General features: G+C 36.0%; 1 protein-coding gene across 2 annotated transcripts; it reads right to left on the bottom strand.

Annotated features, from left to right (window-relative positions):
• Positions 1–1,164: 1,164 nt before the first annotated feature.
• Positions 1,165–13,854, bottom strand: LOC105040845 (putative E3 ubiquitin-protein ligase LIN-1). Of its 2 annotated transcripts, XM_019848895.3 has the most exons (16): positions 12,957–13,854; positions 11,670–11,912; positions 11,466–11,548; positions 10,044–11,198; positions 9,579–9,723; positions 8,730–8,987; positions 7,902–8,208; positions 7,442–7,566; positions 7,236–7,352; positions 5,418–5,549; positions 5,226–5,348; positions 4,729–4,839; positions 4,053–4,199; positions 3,221–3,466; positions 2,334–2,379; positions 1,165–1,580 (listed from the first exon to the last, which is right to left on the bottom strand). In XM_019848895.3, the coding sequence occupies exons 1-15, from the start codon at positions 13,767–13,769 to the stop codon at positions 2,362–2,364; spliced, it is 4,023 nt and encodes a 1,340-aa protein (XP_019704454.1). In that variant the 5' UTR covers positions 13,770–13,854; the 3' UTR covers positions 1,165–1,580; positions 2,334–2,361. The 2 variants fall into 2 exon arrangements, with proteins under 2 accessions (XP_019704454.1, XP_010915863.1); XM_010917561.4 differs by lacking the exon at positions 1,165–1,580 and having other exon boundaries at positions 2,089–2,379; positions 12,957–13,853.
• Between the last annotated feature and the right edge of the window lie 10,502 nt (positions 13,855–24,356).

Here is a 24,356-nt window from a genome sequence, read left to right as displayed (position 1 = left end):
GATCAGTAGGAATTCATTAAATGGGACTTCTCCCCGGCCAAGACCGAGAGGAGACACCGTGCCATGCCTACTGGCCAGGTTCCTTTCCGTGCTATCGGGCATTTATTAGAATGCGGATGTTGCGGTACTCGCTGTGGAGCGAGAGTAACTAAGCCCTCCGTCAAAGCCACGGGAACTGCGGTGACCTCTTCAGCAGGAGTTGTTAATAGCTGGAATGAGCCTTGTACGTCGCTTGGATATGTTTATTTCTTTTCAAGAAAAAAAAATGAAAAGAGAGTCATATATGTCATCATCCATGTCCGAATTTTTTTTAGATATATATATCCGAGAACCAGATCTGCTGAGCAGAAAGAAGCGACCACCAGGATATATACCCATTTTACATGGACGAAGTCTTTTGAGATTTTTTATTTTTTTGATAATTTTGAATAATTCATTTTAGATTTTTTTTTTTTCACGGTAAGTTCTGCGTTTATACAGTGATAGGATAATTTTTATTGCTAATTATTCACGTGTTTATGCGTGTTTTTATTTTTATACTTTGGCGACTATGCTGGGCTCTTGGGCTAAGGCCCACAAATGCACGTGTTTGTCCACCCACGCACGGCCAAGCAAGCAGTATCATAGATTTTTTAGAGAAGTAACTATACCTTATTTTCATAATTCTATCTCATTTTATTTATTAATTAACCGAAATTTTGAGCTAAATTTCAAACCAAACACAAGTTACTTACAAACAACCCGTAATTTTTAAAAAAAATAATGAAAAGATGAATGTAATTTAACATTTTGATTGATAGCTTACCACAAGTGTCTGTCTGAAGGTGATGCATCTTTTGCGCGAAACAAGGCGTAACCCTCCTTGGCAAGACTCCACCGTTAGATCATCCACTCGTCGCTTTGAGATCCGTACAGGTGGATGAATGCTGTGTTCGGAGCGCTTTCAGATCTGTGCAGTTCGTGATCCAACGGTGGATCCGTACGAAGATGCAACCCAGAACTTTGAAAGTCCTCTTTTAATAGCGATTGGATTGCGATTTGAGATCCGTCTTCTACATCATGCCTCTTGTGCTATTCGAAAGGAACTTCACTCGTTTATACATTTCTAACCACATGCTTCGCACATATCTATCTAGTAATATATATATATATATATATATATATATATTGGTAATAGTAATCTAGTAATATTTCAATGGGATTTTTGGTAAACTTGACCAAAATTGAATCTATCCATGCATCCATCTACCATGCAGCGAGGCATGGTTATCCTCTCACCTTCCAGTGCTCTGTGGTGTTTCTTGTGATCCAAGATCGATCCAATTTAAAATAGGTAAAGTTGGATTTTGAACAAATTTAGATTGTTGCTTTTTAAAATCTTTCCTCTACTCTATTTTTTCCTGAAACACCAAAAAGCAATTCGCTATTGTTATTTTTAATTTTATATGGTAACTATACTGCTTATTAATGAGAAACTCAGAAACCATGACAGCATTAGCTAACCCTTCAGCTTCACTGCTTCACATGAACTCTCAATTCTATGCATCTTTTTGTTTTTCGGCAAACTTTTCATTAGGCGTCTGCAAAACAACCTATAGAGTGTTAGTCAGGAAATAGATGAACATATGGAAGGTGTAAGACCGTAAGAGGAGGAAAAGAGAAAATGCTAATATAGGAAACTCACTACTGTAAGAGCATGTTTGGTTGAGAAAAGTTAGACTTTAGAATAAGAATAGGCGACTCCTATTTGACTATTTAGTTAGGAGTCTTATTTTTGTTGTAATCCTAAAGCAAAATGAAAATATACCCCAATACCTCAAAATCCAATCCTTACTCCTCTCTAATATTCAAATTTCATTCCAAGTCCCGTCACAAACCAACTATATCAATGGATATAGCCGATTCCGATTTCCATTCCAATCCATTTTAGTTTTGATTCTACTTGCGAACCAAATGCCCCCACGGTTGATGCCTTAGGAAGAAATAGTTACTTATCCAGCCACCCACCAAGTTGCAGTGCATCTACAGAGTTAGGAGAGGAGCAACGAAGTCCAGAAAAGCTGGTTGTATAAATTCCAAAGATGACATTATGTGGTAATCTAGTAATGTTATCTTGCAAAACCGATTGCAAACATAATTTGAAATTTTTAAGAGCACAAAGTCTGAGTTTAGTTATATCTGTGCACAAATTTCATGGCTCAAAGAATGATCATTACAACATAATAGATATATACAATTTTCCAATAATTATCACCAGAATGAAAAAGACTTATGTGGAAAAAAATAACAAAGAAAAAAATTTTAATTTTTCTTTTTTTTCTATGGAAAAATACCTATTTCTTTATATTCATTTGTCCTTCTTCAGGTCAATCCCCAGGCCTGCAAAAAATGTATCCTCATGGTTAAGAAGGAGAAATCAACTTGAATAGTGCGGCAATAATAACACAAATTACCATGCATAAACCTCAATAGAGAAATCATATATTAAAAATATAAACCTTAAAATATATTTAAAACAATAGATTCTTAAAAGTCATTGATACAAAACTGAATCTCCATATTTAACATGTACATACACAGAACATATAATTTACAAAATAGTATTTGTTATTGTGGTTGCAATCTTGGCTCATTGGATTAGTAATTGACTAACTTCTACCAAAAAAAGAGAGAAGAAAAAAAAGAGCTGGCAATTTACTGTCACCGGACTCTTCTTTTTCTGAAAAAAATGAAATGCCCTTGTTGCATGGAGGTTATCTACTTACAAATTTTGTTGCTGATTTTCTTTATCTTATCATCTGTTGATATTGCCATTCCTTGATCAAGGGAAAACTTCTTAAATGACCACAAGGCTTGCAAGGTTGTGTGGCTCAAAATGTTGAGTATTGAAGAGGGCCCAAATAGCTAGAAAATTATTTACATTCCAGAAAGGACAATATTGAGAGGACAAGGGACTGAGTATATTATCGGTGGTCTAGAATTTGCATCAACTCATGTATGGTATAAAACTAATCAGCATGTGTAATGAATCCCTGAGAAGGGGGAACGTAAGATTACTAGGATAGTTGAGACTGTGGAACCTTACAAAAGAGGTAGTTCCTATGGAAAGGAATGGTGATGAAGAATTCGCAAATTCAACTGTAAAGGGTTGAGGCAAGTTTGTTTTACTAATGTAAGATCATAAAATGGATTAAGTGTTTCTTAGTGTTGAATCAGCTACCTGAATGTTGCCATCAGATGTCGCTACAATCAAAAGTTCCGCATCAGCATCAACAGCCATGCATTGGACTTTTGAATTGGTGCCTGTCTGAAGAGTTCCTACCCTGATAAGCTTGTTCTTGGACCAAATCTCAACAACTCCAGTCTTAGAACCCAAATATATCAATTCTGTGCTGATAGCCATTGATCGCACTTCAACAGTAGGTGATATAGATCCAACAAGGCTGTAATTTGAAGCACTCCATATCTGCAACATTACCGAAGTTACAAAAACCAGTCACAAATAAATATGATTAAGGTTCCAGCTAGTACAACAAACTCCAAAAAGTTAAAGAAAAAAAAATGTTATCATGGGATTTTTAGGTGGTTGTGCCAACCAGCCTTATCTCAGCTGGTTGGCACATGTCTCACAACCGTATTTCTTGAAAAGAAATGGAAAGGATTTTTATTTTGTTCTAGAATATGCTTATAAAGGAATCTGAAGAAACATTGACAGAGTAAGACATAGTGACCGAGTTCAAAATTTGTGACCAAGATAATAGCTATAGTAGATTCTGATTATCTGACACTGTCTGAACAGCAGGGCCAGTACTGAAATCTATTAGCTTTTCAGGAAAATCATAAATTAAATAAACTTTGTGATTGTTAGTTTCTTTTCTCAAAATATAGTATTTTTAAGCCATCCACAGTATCACTGCAGACTAAGATATTAGACAACCGGCAAACAAACACAAATAAGGGGTTCTTTAAGATCCACCAAAGACAATAAAACAGGTACAAAACGTATGGTGAATCGGCCAGCTTTCAGCAATTGTTTGCTCAAAAGAAATCACCTTAACTGCTGCTCCATCTAAAGAAGTGCTGGCTGCATACAGCAGTCCATCATGAACTTGCACCGCATGGACTGGATTTGCTTTTCCCAGCAACTTTCTGTTACCTGATTGAATTGTACCAAATGTTCCGGTAGCCAAATCAATTTCCTGAAAATTTGAGGTTTGTTTAATAAATGAAACATTTGGCACATCTAAAAACTGAGAATTTAGCTGATGATAGGACCATTAACAAGATTGCCAGGATATACTATTTATGTGAAAACTAATGGGAAATATGGAAGCGTAAGAAAAACAAAAAATGGAAGAATTCTTTAAATTCCAAAGTCTCAAAGAAATCGGTCATTAAAATGAAGGGTACAGGAAAAGGGAATAAATGGTTGCAAGCTTATCTTGATTCTGGTATTTATTGTCGCTCTGATTAATAAACAAAGAATACTTTGAGAGTGAACTGCATTCAAAGTAGAATTTCTCATCCGTTATGTCCTACATATGGATGCATATGCAGGCTGATGCACATGCATATGTTTGTTCATGCAAGTAAATTTATGTAACATGTACACTAACATGCTGTGCCAACAGAGCAACTCAATAACCAGGTCATACATGACTTCCATACATTCTACCAATATTGACAAACTATATCATTCAGATAAAGGATCAGTTGGTTTGGGTGGACCTGGATGCTACCATCATGACATCCACAATAAAGCTTCCCTTGTACAAGAGCCAAACACCTCACATGTTTGCTTGGATTTAGAAGTTTGTAGCCTCCATTCCAAGATAGTACCTAATCAAAGAAAAGAAAAGGTAATGGAGATTGCATTTGAATAGCTGAAAGAAAGATCACTTTCTCAGAATCATTGAAACGCTCAGACAAGACTTATATTTCTTAATTCACACTATTACAATTCTGAAAATGACTTAAAAAGCATAAGTATAACTAGCCTTCATTCAGCACCCAAATTCAAATAAACTTGATCTCAAACAGGCAAAGTTTCATTTTATTATGATTGACCAAAGAAGCATGAGGAGCTCTTTCAAATGTTCAGTAGAGTAATTGTGGTTATACCTTGACAGTGAGTGATTATGTCAGCAAGTAATTATAAATTCCTTATGAGAATTACAACAATAATGGTTGGGAGAGCAACCCCAGAAGAATGCATTTCACAATACCTTGACACCAGCTCCATGTGGAATAAAACAAGCAATGGTATTTGCAACAGTGAGATTATGAACTGGATCTTTCATGTCATGAATTTCTACACAATGAATCTGCCTATCTTGAACAGACCAAACCTGTCGTAAAAATCATAGATTTAGGTCTCTATGTAAATGTAGCTTTGTATAAAAATTACAATTACATACTCTCACAGTCTTGTCAAGCGAACCACTGTATAGTTTCTCCCCAGAATTTGATACTGCCAAGCTGGTGACTGCCTTTGAATGTTCCCGTGTTTCATGGACAGGATGAAGAAGGTTCTCATTTCCTTCCCAGACCTGCAATGTTACAGATTAGCAACACATACTAGGCCCACAGAAATCAAAATGATTAAAGTTGATAATAATTTCTCAAGAAAAGGAAATAAAAAATCTATGATAAGGATGAATATAGCACATACTTTTCTGTATCTTTCCCATGAAGACTAGTTTAAAATACAGGCTCTTGGTGTCCATGAATTAGTAAGTTTAACATTTAGGATGGCATCAAACCAGAGCTAAATAATAAAGGTTTGATGACAAGAGGGATTTGCAGGTTCTGCAACTCCAGTGCATGGTGATACCAAAAGAGAAGTGATATCAGGGATTCAAATTTTGCAATGATTGAAGTGTAGAAGCAGATGCTATCTGATGTCAATCCAAGTCCTAGCACATATTTCTGGATTCTTGAAGAAGATTAAGAAGGTGTATCATTTAATGTTTCATTTGTTCAGGTTTAGTTATCTGAGTTTGAAACTTCAAATTAAATAATATTTTAATACTATCAATTCCTGAACTCACCATAAGAGCATGTACCAAGAAGACTGAAACTAAATTATCATTTTATTAAGAGATTGTTTATTTTCTAGGTTAAACCTATCTACTTGTCTTCTACTCCTGACCTATCTACTTGGCTTCGATTCATGTCTGGAACATGATGAAGCAGTGATTCAAGATGAATAGGTCCTTGACCACTACAAAAGGATAAAAATCAAATCAAAGATAGTTTGTATTCCTCAATTAATCTTTGCAGATCCACCATCTTTTCAAAAGATTTTACATGATATCCATATTTCCCTTTTCTGGAATTAACAAAAAATATGTTATATAAGAATTGGAAATTTATTAATCTTTACACATCCTTCTGCCCTGCTAGTTTAATATTGGAAGGACAATTGTACCACGTTTGTGCAGATTATGGCAGGATTTGGAGCAACAATATAATAAAGATAACTCTTCAAGCTTGCTAATGCATGCAAAGTGTAAAGTCATGGCATTGGATGAATTTGGAAGAAGCAAGACCTAAAGGCATTTCAAAAAGTTATTGATTAGTATGTTGTATATTCTTCTAATCAATGCATGTAAATATATATGGATTGCATCTATAGCTTCTATACATGCAGATTTGGATGTAACTCATGCAGAGATACTGCCCAAATGTCTTAACTCTCAACCAAAGTATAGTCCATACTCCATAATATTTCAAGTCTTTCTTGTTGTCTTGTTGTAGTATGAGGGTTCTATACGTCACATATGTGTTTTTTCTTTTTAAAAATAAAACCTTGTAACAGTTTCTTCAAAAGCATTAGCCACACATAAATTAAATTCAACAAAGCAACCAGCATATATCAGGAAAACAAGCAGTTGCAACAACAAATAACTGAGGTTGTTTGGTCAATTGGTTATGTGCCACATGGTCTTTAGGGCTCGACATGGAGAATGGATGTGATTTATGTAAAGCTCAAAATGGGTGGAAAAAGGAGAGGGAATTTGAGAAAATCAGAAGCAGAGATGTAAAACAATTTGAAGTTCATATTACCCCTTTATAGGAATATGAAATCTAGAACTCAAAAATCTGCCTCAGTTCAAATAAATGAAGCAAGGCCAATTGGTTATGATTATGATACTACAAACTACATAAAGCAAATTCTTTCATTTAATTACATGAACAATGAGATGGGATGTCAGCAAAGACAAAACACTCACCTTTATCGTTCCATCTGAGTGTCCAGAGAATATCTTATTCTTGAAGCAAATTACTGCCAGCACTTCTCCATGTGTGCTGCAATCAACTTGAACCAACTCCTTATGATTCCAGATATCCTGCTACGACGAAAATTTACTGAGTTAGTACTCCACAAGATATCTTAAAAGGTTTCTTAAACAAGGATTGAGAGAATGGTGAAACTTACAATGCTGGAATCTTGGCCACCTGAGAGAAGTTTTCGCATTTCATGTGCTAAAAGAGTAGACTTCTTAAGCTCTCTTAATGCTTTCAATATGTCCTTAATGTGGAGAGTGAGATCGTGCAATCCCTCTGAAAATTCAAAGCAACATGATATGCAGCCTTAGACAAGGAAAACTTTCTGGCCTTTGCTCCAAGACATCACTAATCTCTACATTTTTGTATAAACCTTAATTCATACAGCAATATGATTTTTTTAATAATAATGAAAAGAACTAACAAAAATGATTGCTTCACATTTACAATATGTAAAATATCAAAAGCAGTAAATTAAATCACAGATCCTTAGAATCATTCTGAAGAATATGTTCATAAATGAACATTCATCCTACTAACACTTTGTTTCTTTGCATCTAGATGTCTGTAACCTTGTAGTCTGAACCATCCAGATCTTTACAATAACTTACCAGGGTCATGCATAAAGCTTCTCAGAGCAAGCATGGCAAGTGCTTTGTCATCAGTATGCCTTGCAGACTTGAGAATTGAAACAAATTGTTTTAGCAAGCAAACCCTTGCGGCTCCTCGTATCCCAGTATCAGGAAGAAGAGAGAGCATGTGAGTTAGCCAAGCAGCAGATACAAGACATGCAGAGAATATCCCTGTATTTCCACTCTTCAAACCGTCAGCTAAAGCCTCAAACAGTAACCCAAATTCATGGCTAGCTAAAGCATATGCCATTTTTCTCTCCCAGTCATTAGCAGCCTTCTCTTCCTCCTATAATAATAGAAGAAGGGTAATTGAAACAAAAACAAAAAAAAAAATGTCAGAAATGAAATAGATAAAGTGGCATAAGAAACTGATCAAATTTAGGCAGCATATACAGTGTTATATGTACATCCACATTTGAAGATGCAGTCTGACAATCACAAATTTAATCCAAACCATCTAATTGAATATCTAGTAAAAGTTACTCGTTAGGATAGTTGGTGGCATATGGGGATCATGATTTTTTTTTTTTTTTTCTAGAGAAATGGTTATCATGATTTTCAGTTCAATTGGGGTCAAAATTGATGTGCTTTATGTTGCTGAGTTCGGTGACCCCCTACTGCACTAGATTTTGATAAGTGGATAACACACCTGGTCTCCTCTCTCTCTCTCTCTCTCTCTCTCTCTCTCTCTCTGACATTTGTGCGCATGTGTATGTCTGAAAGGTTATATGATTTTCTCCTTCCTCTTCAAAATATGGTAATTTACAAACTCAGATTCAGAACAACAAGATAATAATCATAACTAACCAAATTATCTTCAGAATCCTCAGGAACGGAGGTGCTCTGTTCTGCTCGCATTAATGCTCTGTAGCTTTTATTCATTCCTGCATACTTTAGAACAATAGCTCGAGCAAGTGGTTTCCCAGAGGATGAAAAACTGCCTTGGAGAGACAAGATCGTTTCAGCAGCCAACAGTTGAGCACTTGGAAAATCTGGATTTCTCAGGCATGAAATAAGAGCATCTATGGCCTCTTCACAATACACACTAACCTTTCTTGGTTCCACCTGATGAACCACATAAGTTCATTACTAAGAAATATTTCTAAAATTTTCAAATTTTGAACTTACTATGCATTATCTAGGATGCAGGGTTGTGTATCCAATACATATTGGATATCAGTACTTGTCAAGCATGGTATCTAAGTATCCTATTTTTAAAATTTCTGGGGATGAGATAGATGGAGGATTTTTTCTTTCTTACTAACTTTTATTCCCTCTTTCCCACTTTGGATTATTGTTGACCTTCTAGTGAACATATCAATTTATTGTTGTATCCCAGACATACTGCATCCTATTTTTCAAGATTTGTGATATCAGTTTATTTGTCCTGTATGGTATCTGAACGATGCATCATATCCATGCTTCATAGTTTATTATCTATGTAAATTATAATTATCAATCTAGTATAATGTTACTATAAATAATTGTTAAACTGATATAGGTGGGTTCAACCCATAATTGATCAACGACTGTTTGCAACCATAAGGAGTCGAGACTCTGTTTGAAACATGCTGGAATATTGTCTGATACAAGACTCCTGCTACATCTACTTGCAAGAAAAAGAAACAGTGGGGTGAAGGTATATAGAAGTCAAACCAAAAGATCAAGCTGGAGAAGAAGACCAGCAACAACAGGGGACTGATCCTGAAGTGCTGACTGTAGATAGACAAGGAGAGTATGCATCGTGCTGAAAACACCTTCATTCTTTATGATATGAAGAAGCTGTTCATTGAATCTCCTCCTAGAGAAACATAGTTCATTTCAGTAATTAGACTATTAACATTAAAAAAACAGCAAGGAACTGTTGAAGTGTATGGCTTGCAAGCTTGCATAAAGTCTATTTGAACATCATATCTGGCTAATCAAGCAACAATAAACATGTTACAAGCAGATAGAAAGCAATAAAGGTTCATAAATTGTTCCAAAATGTAGCTTTGTCCATGGAAAAATAGAAGCAGAATTTTTCATACGAAGAAACAGTATTCAGTCCTACCCCACCTCCCCCAAACCCAACAACCACCACAAAAAAAAAAAGGGAAGAAGAAGATAAAATAGCTATACCTGTTTAGCTTCACTAGCTCAGAAAGGAATTGAATAATCTCGAACTGGTCCACATCACTCACCATAGCAAAGCTTTCTAATAGAGGTGCTAACTGAGCTTTATCAGCAATAATGTTCCTGCAATACCCATCCTCCTTCATGCATCTCAGCAAGATCCCAGCGACAGTGATCTGTTCCTCCACCAAGTCTGCTTCCAAGCTTGGAATCACTCTCTCAACCACTCTTTCAGAAATTAGCATACCAACAATTGTGGGTGCACTTTTATGATCTTCTCGTCTCAGAATCTGCCCCAAAATAAAAATTGAAGCAGTCCTGGGCTTAACACACATTCCCAACAAATCTTCTTCATCTCTTTTAATAGTCATCATTAGGGCCTCTAGCGTATCCATTTCAATGAGACTCTGCCATGGAGGAGTTAACAAATAAATCAACACCACAGCCTCAACCAATCCCTTCTTGAAGAGAGCAACCATGCACTCTACATCTGAATCAACCCGCGTGAGTGTCTGAACAACAGATTTGTCCTTGGATGCCAGCTCAGATAGCAGGAACACTGTCACTCTCAGCACCTGAGGGTTGACAGAGTTGAACAAAATTTCTACAAAACCATTGATAACTGCAGGTTTTGAAAGTGCTGCTAGGATCTCAGGTTCCATCCTGCTCTCCCTCCAGAACCGTTCAATCTGGAGGACAGCCATCTCAGACTCCCCCAGAATCTCAGATGTACATAGGTGTGATATTGCAATACGCAGATCAGCAGTTATTCCATCAGTGGAAGCTTGAGTTATGACACTAGTTGGAGAAGGTAAATGACTCAGTGTATTCAGCTCTTGGACATTCTTTGAAGGAGGATTTTCCATTCTGATTGGAGTTGAATAAGGGTTCTGTTCCTGCCAGCTGGCTATGAGCCGTTTGAGCACATAGTTTGTTTTGGGCAACTGGGTGCTATGAAGCTTTTGGCGAGTGATTGGGCATGTTGATTTCCCCCGGTCCAGCCATTCTTGGATAGCTCTACGTTCATAGGTCTGGCCAGTCTCGAGTGTCACAGGGTCATCAAATATGTGGCTAGTGATGGGGCAGATAAAGTCCTTAGGAGGAGTTTGTTTGCCAGGGGCAAGGATGCTATCAGAATCATCCATGGGAGGACTTTGAGAACTGAAAAAAGACAGTGAAAAGGAAACAAGAAAAGATGAAAATTTTAGCCTTTTAGCTTTGGTATTCCATGTATCACAAACTGAAGGAGGAATAGAAAAGGATTTCTATTAAATGAAGGTGTTCAACTCTGTATTGAAAAAACTAAGAGAACAGAGATTGGGGTGAAACATAAGCTAATTAGTATCAATTTATATTTTTCTAAAAGGAGTCCTGCAAGGAGGAGATAATATAGGAGGTGGTGGGTTTTCCTAGATGATCACAACATACCATGTGTATGGGGCAGATGCTTCCTCAAGGCTTTGGTGCTGGATTTTGTTGCGATGCAACAATGCCTGAACTATGTTCTTTTCCTACAGGACAAAACAACATAAGCTATATCAAAATTCCAAAACTACAAAATAAGGCACATAGATATATCAGACAAGTAGGACTACAAAGAAATTGCTCTTGTTAGCATCAAAGTTTTTTAACCTTTAGATCGGTGTCAATTTCAGAAGAAAAATCCTCTGAGTTGTCATTACAAGAGAAGGCTGGGCCACTATCAGAAATCAAGTTTGCTGCACCATCTCTGCCATCACTAGAAGGTTGCCTGATGAGCAGATGTATAGGGACTCTTTGAGGATATAAAGATGGAAGTTTTGCAAATTTGTTTTGACTTTTGCCACCGTGCCTGCTAGAAAAATCAATAGACTGATCTGCATCAGCCCATAATGGCTGCCAAGGTTCAAATAACGAAGTTATGAATTGGAAAAATTGAGGAAAAGAAATAAGCAGAGAAAAAAAAAAGCAGTCAGCTAATGGTAGATGTTGCTAGTAAAGAAAAATGAAAGAAAAAAAAATAAGCACAATGATCGAACACTGATAGAACAATAATATAAGGAAACATAGATACAAAAATTCCTTTAGAAAATGGAAAATTATTAAATATTTCAAAATTATCGAGCCTAGAAGTTTTAAGGAACATGAGACACATAACCAAATTCCTTTAGTGGGACCTTTACAAGTCAAGTATATAGTATTGACAAACAGACTAGTCATCCAAACACTCATCTTATGCAGTGACTACACCCAATGGCTAAAGATGGAGTAGCGTCCATGCCATCCTATGCATATGGCTTTGGTTGCACATCTATAGTAGTCAGAATCATTTAAAATTTTTCAATAATTTTTCCTTAAACATTCTGTGTACTTTGCACAGATTGTTATATTCTAGCTAGTGGTTGCGTCCCTCTTCCACCAGGCAGAGGTTCTGGGTTCAAAGCTTTAGAGATACTTTCCAGACCGTTCAACAAGATATCTGCTGAAAAATTTTCAAAAAACAAAAAGCTCCAAATATTTAGAAAACAAAACGATATTAGTAATCAAAAAAGGATGAACACAACTGAAGGGAAAAAATTAACCAGCATAGTGCAAAATACCATCATAGGGATTCTCTGTGTCAAATGGTTCAGCAAGTGGATGGACATAAGAGAAAGAAGTCATACTAACTAAAAATGGAGATTGCTTGAATTATGGGCAGAACTGTTCTCAACTAGCACTATAACTGGAAGATCACTGACAAAGTTTGAAACAAAACCGATCATACAATAATAACATTCAAGAAATCAAACAAAACAACTTGATTAGAAACTAAATTTGAATGAAAAGTGTTAAGATGCAAAACTTCAATCAGCAGTTGAATCCAAATGCAAATCCATGGCATGATCCCAAGATAAACTTTTTGTGCAAGAAAACAAGGCAAAAGAAAGAGTGCATTACATTATACCGTCGCTGCCCACTTCTTAATCCAATTGCCTCCTCACTCTCTTCTTCCTCCTCCCCTCCCTCCTCAATTTCCCCTCCCTCACCATCAAACCTCCCAAGTATTAGCTGCGGTGGGCCCCGAGCTTGCCAGGCTTCATCGGCCGATTCTAAAACCTCCTTAAGGTACTCTGCATAAACCCTAGAGTTGGCATCAAGAACGTCCTCGTACCCTCTCTCCAACTTCTTCAGCTCCGCCGCCTGCCCCCCGCTCATCCTCGAAAGCAGGCTCACGGCGGCAGACGACTCCACCGACCACCCATCATCCTCCACCGCCGCCGCCGCCGGAGCCGGTGAGGGCGAGTCAGTGGACAGGATCCGGGCGCGCTGGTCGGCGAACCAGTGGAGGACGGGGAGGAGGTGGGGCAAGAAGAGGTCCTCGAAGACGGAGGGTGCAACATCTTCGCGGGAAAGAGCAGGGTCAAGGGCGAAGAGGTCGAGGAGGACGAGGGCGGCCGCGGCAGGACGGCGGTGGAGGGCGTGGGTGAGGGAGAGGAGGAGCACCGAGAGGGGAGACCGGCTGGGGAGAGAAAGCAGGAGCTTCTCGGCCGCGCGGAGGGCCGAGGGGGAGGACCGGGCCGGAGAAGTGGCGGCAGAGGAGTCGAGGGCTTGGGACAAGAGGGAGAGGGCTTGGAGGGCGGCGGGGTCGGGGAAGGGCGGCCGCCCAAGGGCGGCAGAGAGGATGCGGTGGTGGAGGTCGGGCTGGGAGAGGGCTTCGTCCAAGAAGGCGGTGATGGGGCGGAGGACAGAGCCCGGGGTGGCGGCGGTCATCGTACCGGCGAGGCGAGCTCTGCCCGTGGGGAGAGAGCGTCAGCAGTCGCGGCACAAAGCTGCAGGACAATGATGAAGAAGACAGTGATTCGCAAATGACCTCAACATTGGAATATAATTACGGAAACGCAATTCCGTTACTGGAACCCGACTGCTGGACGAACGAATAATGGATAGGAGAGATGTAGGGGTATGGTGGTAATTTGAGACGTCGTTAAATTGCGCGCTAGAGGCTCGTGCCCTGTCAACTGGGAACGGCCGGCTTCCTATTTGGAACGTCCAAGTGGCGGCACGGAATAGGCCTTCTAAATTGGATGCGGTTGAGATCCGAAGCCCCGTAGATATCTATCACTTCCAATTGCGTGGGATGTGATGCACGCCATACTTCATGATTACGTAAATGCGCCATCTAATTATACACGAATGGAAAAGCCTGTGCTGGATGATGTCCAGCCTCAGTGGAACAAAATCCTTCGGCCAGCAGCGGAGCCGATCTCGCCTCTGCGTTAAGGTTCGGCGGAGATCATTACCAAAGTAATTTTAAAAAAAAATTATTTAATATAAACTCATAAAATATCATTTAAAATAATATTTTATAATATCTACGTCACCATTCCTTAATTTTACATTGACGATCATAAAAAAAAAAATAAAAATTATCATTTTAAATTATATTTTTAAAATTAATTATTTATTTTCTAAAAAAATAATTTTAATTTTAATTTTATTTTTTTAAAAAAATAAAAATTTTTCATTTTTCATTAAAATTAAAATCACTATTTCAAATTACTATCTCCATTAAAATTATTTTTCAAAAAAAACATTCAAAAAATAAATAAAAAAAATAAAAAAACAAAAAAAAGCCATAAGAAAAAAAAATTGAAAAAAATGAGAAAAAATAAAAATTATAATTTTAAATTTTTTAAAAAATAAAAATTTTAATTTTAATTTAAATAAAAATCATCATTTCAAATTACAATCTCCATTTCAAATTAATTTTTTTTAAAAATATTTCAAAAAAATACCTAAAAAAATTTTAAAAAAATGACATAAAAAAAGAAAAAATAGAAAAAAATGAGAAAAAAATAAAAAATATAATTTTAAATTTAAAAAAATAAAAATTTTAATTTTAATTCAAATAAAAAATATCATTTCAAATTACTTTTCCCATTTCAAATTAATTTTTTTAAAAAATATCCCAAAAAAAGAAAAAAATACCTAAAAAATAAAAAAAATATCATAAAAATAGAAAAAAATGAAAAAAAAAAATTATAATTATAATTTTAAATTAAAAAAAATAAAAATTTAAATTTAAATTAAAAAAATCATCATTTCAAATTACTTTCTCCATTTCAAATTAATATTTTTAATAAAATATCTCAAAAAAGAGAAAAAATATCTCAAAAAAATTATAAAAAATAAAAAATACCATGAAAAAGAAAAAATGGGAAAAAAATTAAAATTAAAATTTTAAATTTTAAAAAAACTAAAAATTTCAATTTGAATTCAAAAAAAATCACCATTTCAAATTACTTTCCCCATTTTAAATTAAATTTTTAATAAAATATCCCAAATAAGAAAAAAATACCTCAAAAAAATAAAAAAAATAAAAAACATCATAAAAAAGGGAAAAAATGGAAAAAAATGAGAAAAAAATAAAAATTATAATTCTAAATTTAAAAAAAATAAAAATTTTTAACTTTAATTCAAATAAAAATTACCGTTTCAAATTACTATTTCCATTTCAAATTTATTTTTTAAAAAAATATCTCAAAAAAAGAAAAAAATAACTCAAAAAAATATAAAAAAATTAAAAAATACCATAAAAAATGGAAAAAATGGGAAAAAAACTAAAAATTATAATTTAAAATTTAAAAAATAAAAATTTTAATTTTAATTCAAATAAAAATTACCATTTCAAATTACTATCCCCATTTCAAATTAATTTTTTAAAAAAATATCTCAAAAAAATACCTCAAAAAAATAAAAAAAATAAAAAATATCATAAAAAAAGAAAAAAAATAAAAATTATAATTTAAATTTTTTTTTAAAAAATAAAAATTTTAATTTTAATTCAAATAAAAATTACCTTTTCAAATTACTATCTCCATATCAAATTAATTTTTTTAAAAAAATATCTCAAAAAATAAAAAAATATCTCAAAAAAATTAAAAAACGTCATAGAAAATGATGTTTTTGAAAACGTTATTTGAAATGGTATTTTTAAAAATATCATTTCCTTTGGTATTTTAGCTGGTTAAGACCCAAAAAAAAAGAAAAAAGTAGAATCAGAACTCACCTTGGTGGCGAGCTCCAGCATCTTCCTTCTACTCTCCGACGGCACGGCGGCGAGCTCCGACGATAGTGAGCTCCCTCTTCTCTCTTTCCTCTTCCTCTCTCTCTCCCTCTTCTCTCCTTTTCCTTGGCCCACCGACGACAGCCGACCGACGGTGGACCCGCACACCCCCCCCATGTCGTTGGCCCGTCGGTGGGCCGGCAGCAGCCGTCCTGCCCCTTCTCCTTCCCTTGGCCGGCCGCCCCATCCCCTTGCTCGGCCGCCCCTCCCCGCACCCTTCCCCCTTGCTCGACCTGTGGCGGCCGACCGATGGCATGTCGGTGGCTGCCCCCCCGGCGGCAATGCCATGCGCCACCCCCCTCCACATCCTTGGCTCGATGGCGGGCAGGCGGCGGCCACCCCCTCCCCACCTGCCCCCCCTCGTTGGCCCTCCCCCCTCGTCGGCAGACGGCGGCAGACCGACGACGGCCCCCAGACGATGGCCCTATGGCAGCCGACTAGCGGTGGCCCTGCGACGGCCGACCGACGGCGGCCCCCGACGGTGGCCCCACGCGGCGCTGCGACGGCCACCAGATGGCAGCCCCGCACGGCCCTACTGCGGCCAATCGGCAATGGCCCTACGACAGCCCCCCAGCGGCGGCCTTGCTGCGGCCGACCGATGACGGCCCTATGGCAGCCCCCGACCGGCAGCCCCGCGCGGCCCTGTTATGATTAACCGACGACAGCCCCCCGACGGCGGCCCCGTGCGGCCCTGCAGCGGCCAGCCGGTGGCAGCCTTGCGCCCCCCCACATCTTTGGCCCATCGGCGGCACCGCAGTCACTGCGCCCCCCCACCCCCCTTTCCTTGGCTCGGTGTGGCCCTGCGGTGGCTAGTCGACAACGGCCCTACGGTCGATCGACGATGGCCCCCCGACGGTGGCCCCGTGCATCCCCCCACCTCCTATTTCAGTCTTTTTATTTTTTATTTTTATCTCATTATTTTTTATTTTTTATTTTTATCTCATTAAATTCAGATTTGATTTAAAATTTGATTCGATCCTAATTTAAGAATTTTAAAATATGTTACATTTAATAAAACCGTAGACCCGTCAGTTGACTAATATAGGATATTCTACAGTATCCATATAAAATATATATTTGATTATATATTTTTGTACGGGCACCGTAAAATATATACATTGGTCAATTGATTGTCCAGTTTGGATAGTTTGAAAATTGTATTTAATTCTGTAGGTAATTACATTATTCGAACAATATGCAGAGGGTTCGAGAGAAATTTCGGATAGTATTTTTTTTTTAGTTCTCATATATTTTCAGTCGTGTAGAGAAAACTAAAAAAAAATACTGTCGAAATTTTTTTCGATCTCTATTGCGTATCGTTTGATTAATGTAATTAACCTATAGAATTAATGCAATTCTCGAATGGAATAGGACTTATCTGTATCTATTTGTTGATGATATGATGCATTTATCATGTAAATCTTTTGAAATGATAAAATAATTACTAATATTTAATTTTTTGATTTTGATTTTATCATAGATTTCTATGAGAAAATGGCCAGTACTCAGATTCGTGTACTATTGTATTATGATGGCATGATACAGAATGATGAAACTGATGTGCAGTACAGTCACCTTGCAAATTAAATGATTAGAGTATCTTCATCATTCTCACGTCAAGAATTATTGGACCATTTATACAGTAGTATTCCTGTAGATAAAGAAAAATATGAAATAAAATTGAAATAGAGATCTCCTAATCTGTCAGGACAGTTAATGCAGAGCAAGTATATCTTAGTTCCAATTGATGACGATGAAGATATCGAAGAAATACTGACCTTTCTTTTGAAATATTTAGAATATCGATTTTTAAAATTATATATTGAAAAAGAAGATGTACCAAGCTTTAGATACTATAGTCGGCTTTTAACCCAAGCGGACAATACTGTTGGGCCTTCCTCGCCTTTCGTAACTCCTATAGTACGAACCGATAGTGTTGAGGCCATATTTGCAGAACAACATTCTACTACTGCCGGCCCTAGTTGTCCAATTATTCAAAGTCTTATGGTGACTTCTCCTGTGTCTTCTGCTATGGTGACTTCTTCTTTGGTAGAAGTAGTGGTAAGCACGAGAGACAACACTCACATAGGGAATGATGACTTGATAGGCGGTGGAATAAATTTTGATAATCTAAACTTTGAGTTAGATGAAAGTGGAGATGAAGACTATTGGATGGATGAGGACAGTAGCAGTCATGATGATGATGGTGAAGATGAGGATGATGATGAAAAAGTTCAGCCTAATATTAATGTGGAAGAATCTCAACCTTGTTTGCACGAACCCCCATGATTTTTTAACGATATAAATTTAGATGATGGTGGTTGTGTTAGTGTTGGTCGAAAATTGAACTCTGACTATCAGTTTTGAGACTCCTTGATGACTGAATTTTCTAAAGGTCTAATATTTGAGAGTAAAGATTATGTAAGGAGAGCTATTGATATCACATTATGAAGCATCGGACATACAATGTAGTTCAGTGACATTCAAAGTTGTGGTCCGTACGATGCGCATCATCAGATAATGTTCAAAATTATTAATAAAGATTTCATGCTGCATTGTTGAAAAAATATAGATATTTTCAAATCACAAAATATGGATATTTTCAAATCACAAAATATGAGGATCCTCACACTTGTTTGTTTACGGAGTTGAGTCGAGACCACAAACATATCAGTGGAAAGATGATTGGCATACTAGTCCGATATATTGTTGAGAATGATCCTAGTGTTAGAGTTGAAGCTATTGTGGCAACCATTAATGATCAATTTTAATATACAGTGCCATATAGGAAAGCATGGTGTGGAAAGCAGAAGACATTGGTTGATATTTATGGAGAATGAGAGCCGTCTTATGCTAAATTATCCTATTATATGGCTGCATTTCAATATGTAAATTTTGGTATAGTTGTTTCATGAAATTTTTTTCAAACTGCGAATTTTAATATCTGAATTTTAAATTATATTTTCTGAGCTTTCAAACCATCCATCCAGGATTTTAGGCACTGCCGTCTTGTAATCAGTATTGATGGCACGTATTTGTATGGAAAATTTAAAGGTAAGATGTTAATTGTAACAGGAATTGATGCAGAGAATGGGATATTTTCATTAGCATATGCAATTGTGGAAGAGGAAACACTGCAAGTTGGAGTTGATTTCTTTTCCAGCTCGGAACACATATCGTCAAAGATAGAAATAGAATATGCTTAATTTCTGACAGGCATCCAGGTATATTAAATGCCATCACAGATAAATCTATTAGATGGAGTCCGCCACATGTCTATCACCGATACTGCTTAAGATATATCTGCAGTAATCTCAATACTCATTTTAAAAATGTACAGCTGAAAAGAGCAGTATGGCAAGTAAGAAGCACTCATCAAGTTTGCAAGTTCAATTTTATCATGGGTAGGATCAGAACAGTAAATAAAGAGGCTTAAAACTGGTTGTCTGAGTTAGACAAAGAGAAGTGAACGTTGGCACATGATGACGGCCTGCGCTATCGGATCTTAACTATAAATTTATCGGAGGTTTTTAACAATATTTTACGAAGAGCTAGAAATGTGCCAATTATGGCTTATGTTCAAATAATATTTTACCATCTTGTGAAATACTTTAATACGAGGCATACCCAAGTCTTGAGATATGTACAAAAAAATTCAAATAATCTTTCTACTCCTCATGTTACAATTAAGATTACTGAAGATCAAGTTAAAACTAACCAGCACCGAGTAACAGCATTCAACCTTCAAAGAGGCATATATAAAGTGCTTACGAGAAGAACAAGCGCAGGATTACGCGGTGGAGAAAATTTTTATATTATTACTTTAACTGAAAAAAAATATTCTTGTGTAAAGTGGAGCATGTACAAATATCCATGTTCACACATTTTAGCTGTGTGCCAAAAAATGACTGTACATTTTAGTGGGTTTGTGAATGATGCATATACAATTACAACATATATGAATGCTTGGAGTGGCGAGTTTAATCTATTACCACATGAAGGTTATTGGATGCATACACATATGTTCAAATGTATTTCTGATCATCATCGTTTAAGATTCAAGCAGAAAGGCAGACCAAAGTCGATAAGACTGCGAAATGAAATGGATGATAGGCAAATAAGAAGTAAGAATCACTGTGGCATTTGTAAGGAACAAGGTCATGATCGTCGCCGCTGTCCTAGGATACTTCAACACACTTCAACTTCAAGCAGTGGAAGAAATTAAAGGCTCCGAAGATATATTTTTAATATTATTTTATATATTTATATGGAATGTTGTTTTATGTATTTATGTGGGATTGTATTTTCAATGTTGTTTTCTATCCGAAGATGAACTGTATTATGTGTTTAAGTTGTATTATATGACAATATTGTATTTAAAACATATTTCTCATAAAATGAATGGCTATCATATTTTTTATGCTCTAATACACTTGGGATAATATCATTATTTTAGATTCATTAGCATGCTATGGCTTACGATCAGCGGTATCCAGATCCTCGAGATACGAGTATTCTTACATTACAGGAGCACCATCGGTCACAGACTATTTTAGATGACGGCGTAAGCATTCCAATCCTACTCTTATTATTAATATTTTTTTAAAATCATATATATTATCTAATTATTATATCTTATTGCAGGAGTCCAGACATCTTCGACTACGACAATCCGATGCTGACTTCTAGAGGACAGAGCATATCCCACTTAGAGTGATGGATTATTTGTGATATCTTGGATTTTATGGAGTGTATCGGATTGATCGCATACAGATGAACGTTGATCTTATTACTGTCTTGCTTGAGAGATGGCATCTAGAGACATATGTTTCATCTTTCATTCGGTGAAGCGACCATCACGTTACAGGATGTCAACATTCTTATCGGACTACCAGTTGATGACGATCCAGTTATCGAAGTTGATCCCACACTTACCATTCTGGAGTAGTAGGCTTTATGCTTATGATTGCTAGGGTTTGAGCCCGACGTCCAGTTTTTCGATCATTCACGACTCAGGATAGAGTGTTTGGATGATCGTTATCGATATTTTCACATTGGAGATGATGCATCAGAGGAGATGGTGCAGTAGTATGTCAGGGGTCAGGTGCTGCAGTTGCTAAGTGATGTTCTATTATCTGATACTTCATCGAACAAGATAAAGTTGATGTTTTTACCATTATTAGAGGATTTAGAGTTCATTCGTAGGCTCAGTTGGGACAGTGCAGTACTAGCTTGTCTGTACAGGACTATGTGCTGGGGTTCTTATGCTGACCAGAACGAGATTGATGGTTATCTTGTATTACTACAGGTATGTGAATTAAAAATTTATATTTTTAATATTTTTAATATTTTTAAAAATTTAATATTGTAGCTTTGATTTGATATATCAGGTATGATTTTTTTGAAATTTACATATTTGGGCATGGAAGAGGATGCCGACTATTAGTCTATTACGATGATAGTTGCTCGAGATGCCACCAGAGCAGTATGACCCTGATATTCCATTCAGATTAGACAGACCATTGGGATATAGGTATAAAAATATTGCTTCGTTTACTTAAAATTTAGTACTGTTTTAAATCTAAAAAAATCTATTTAACATGAGTAGACTGTCAAACAGATGGAACGTTGCATTCAACGTTCATCATGTATCGACAAGAGTGGCATAGATTTATAGGTGCCAGTTGAAACATTAGTTGATATACATAGATGGATAATTTTTATTTATTTACAAATATTATTTTACAGTATTCAAAATCTATTAAAATTTTATCTTACTAATTTTTTTTATTTTAACTCTGTTAGTTTTTGTGGAGGCTATATATACATAAGATATTGGCTATATTATCGCAAATGTGTACAATTGGACATGACATATGGACTGCTAGGATGCCACTTATTTATTTTGATGTGGTAGAATGGCATCTTCTCGATCGTGTCCTGCGGCAGTTTGGTCAGATTCAGGGCATTCCAGAGTAGTTTGATACCAGTCAGGAACTTCATCATATTGATCGACGAGAGAGAGCTTGTATTGACTGACGTATCAGACATGCAGAGTATATCGATATTTGGGATGCATGTCGAGATCACATTGTTTATGGTGATCTCATTTTGAGAAGCCGTCCATATACCGAGGACTACATGGTTTGATTTTTTTGCATTACAGTGCGAGTCATTGGACAGCCTCGGTATGCAATTCCAGAATACGAGAGCGAGAGTTCTGCTATACGTCTTTTGATAAGACCATAAAAATTATATTTTATATCAATGTCTTTACTTCTAATAATTAAGATTGAAAAATAGTTTATGTTGTTTGTGTTATATTTTTGTTTTATATTTTACAGTATATTGCTAATTTTATTTTTATTATGTAGACTGATTCTATGTCGGGTCTTATGTTGGATGCTCGTCGTGCTTTATCTACGATTGATGAGGACGAGCAGATTCAGATACTGCGTGAGATAGAGAGAACAAATTCAAAAATATTGATAGTGATTGGTGTTGACCCAAATAGCTGTGCACCTTGGTATGAAGCAGCTGATGCGCCAGATATGAGATATATACCGTCACCATATTTCTACACATGTCATCACCGCATATTCCGCAGATATCATCACTATATGCTGCACAGATGCCATCACCTTTTGATCCACAGATGGCAGGGCCTTCTTCTTCCTACATCCCCCAGACGACATCACTGGGTATCAGTTGGCCACATGAGTATGACATTTTCTTTTTAGATCCATCTGTATATCCAGATGAAAGGGTTGAGGGGGCCACTCAGTCCGTAGATGATCCGACAGCACCAGTTATTCCTGAGCAGCATGACCAGCAGACCTCCACTGATGTAGGAGAGGAGCCATCACAGCAGATACAAGAGCAGGAATAGCTGTTGAGGACCTTCCTGAGAAGGTCCAAGCGACCACGGGCACCAAGATGTCCTTGTGGGACTTAGTAGTTTTTAGATTTGTACTTAATATTTTTAAAATTTTTATTGTACTATTTTTTGTACACTTGACATTTTTATTCTATTTTATATTATTAATTATTGATTCTATTTTATATTATTTAATTTCAAGTGATCAGATATTATACTTTGTGGACATGGATATACATAGTCTCATATGTCTCAGAACATTAGGAGAGAAAAAGTTATGCTAAAAGGACTATAGAAATTATAACATAAATAATAATAATATATCGGATAATTTAATTATATTTCTTGAAATATCTAAAAATAAGCTAAATCAGATAAGTCGGCGGGGAACCAGCAAAGTTCAAGTCGATTTTTCGATAAATGAGATGAATCGGATCGCATTGGTACATCTCAATCTGATACGGACACGAACAGCTACTTACGGTGCGGTATAAGCTGGTATAGGTCGGTAAGACTCTGGTACATTATGGTGCTTTTACCAACCGTTCGGTGCGATGCGGTTTCGGCTGCTATAAGTCGGTACGACACCGGTACTGGTCGGTACGGAGATGATACGGATTGATTTTCTATTTTTTTCTTTTTTTAAAATTTATTTGAATTAAAATTAAAATTTTTATTTTTTTTAAATTAAAATTTATTTTAAATAAATTTAAAATTTTTATTTTTTTTAAATTTAAATTTAAAATTATAATTATAATTTTTTATTTTTATTTTTAAAATTTAAAATTTATATTTTTTATTTTTTTGATATTTAAGCTCATTTTTTAAAACGTCATTTCAAGTGATCGGATATTATGCTTTGTGGATATGGATACACATAATCTCATGTGTCTCAGAACATTAGGAGAGAAAAAATTATGCTAAAATGGCTATAAAAATTATAACGTAAATAATAATAATATATCAGATAATTTAAGTCGGTACGGCACTGATACTGATCGGTAAGGAGATGATACAGATTGATTTTTTATTTTATTTTATTTTTAAAATTTATTTGAATTAAAATTAAAATTCTTATTTCATTTTTTAAATTAAAATTTATTTCAATTAAATTTAAAATTTTTATTTTTTTAATTTAAAATTATAATTTTGATTTCTCTTCTCATTTTTTTCTTAATTTTTTCTTTTTTATGATGTTTTTTATTTTTTTATTTTTTTGAGGTATTTTTTTCTTTTTCTGAATATTTTTTTAAAAAAATTAATTTGTAATGGAGATACTAATTTGAAATAATGATTTTTATTTGAATTAAAATTAAAATTTTTTATTTTATTTAAAATTTAGAATTATAATTTT

This window comes from Elaeis guineensis, chromosome 3 (genome assembly GCF_000442705.2).
Source record: "Elaeis guineensis isolate ETL-2024a chromosome 3, EG11, whole genome shotgun sequence".
Classification (NCBI taxonomy): Eukaryota; Viridiplantae; Streptophyta; class Magnoliopsida; order Arecales; family Arecaceae; genus Elaeis; species Elaeis guineensis.
Note: the sequence above shows the minus strand (reverse complement) of the source record. Positions and strands in the feature narration are given on the sequence as shown.

Coding starts and splice junctions, on each gene's coding strand:
- LOC105040845 (XM_019848895.3), bottom strand. CDS start 13,769: ATGACCGCCGCCACCCCGGGCTCTGTCCTCCGCCCCATCACCGCCTTC. Junction 11,913..12,956: donor GTGGGCAGCGACGGTATAAT/GTAATGCACTCT, acceptor GAACCTTGGCAG/CCATTATGGGCTGATGCAGA. Junction 9,724..10,043: donor GAGCTAGTGAAGCTAAACAG/GTATAGCTATTT, acceptor ATGTTTCTCTAG/GAGGAGATTCAATGAACAGC.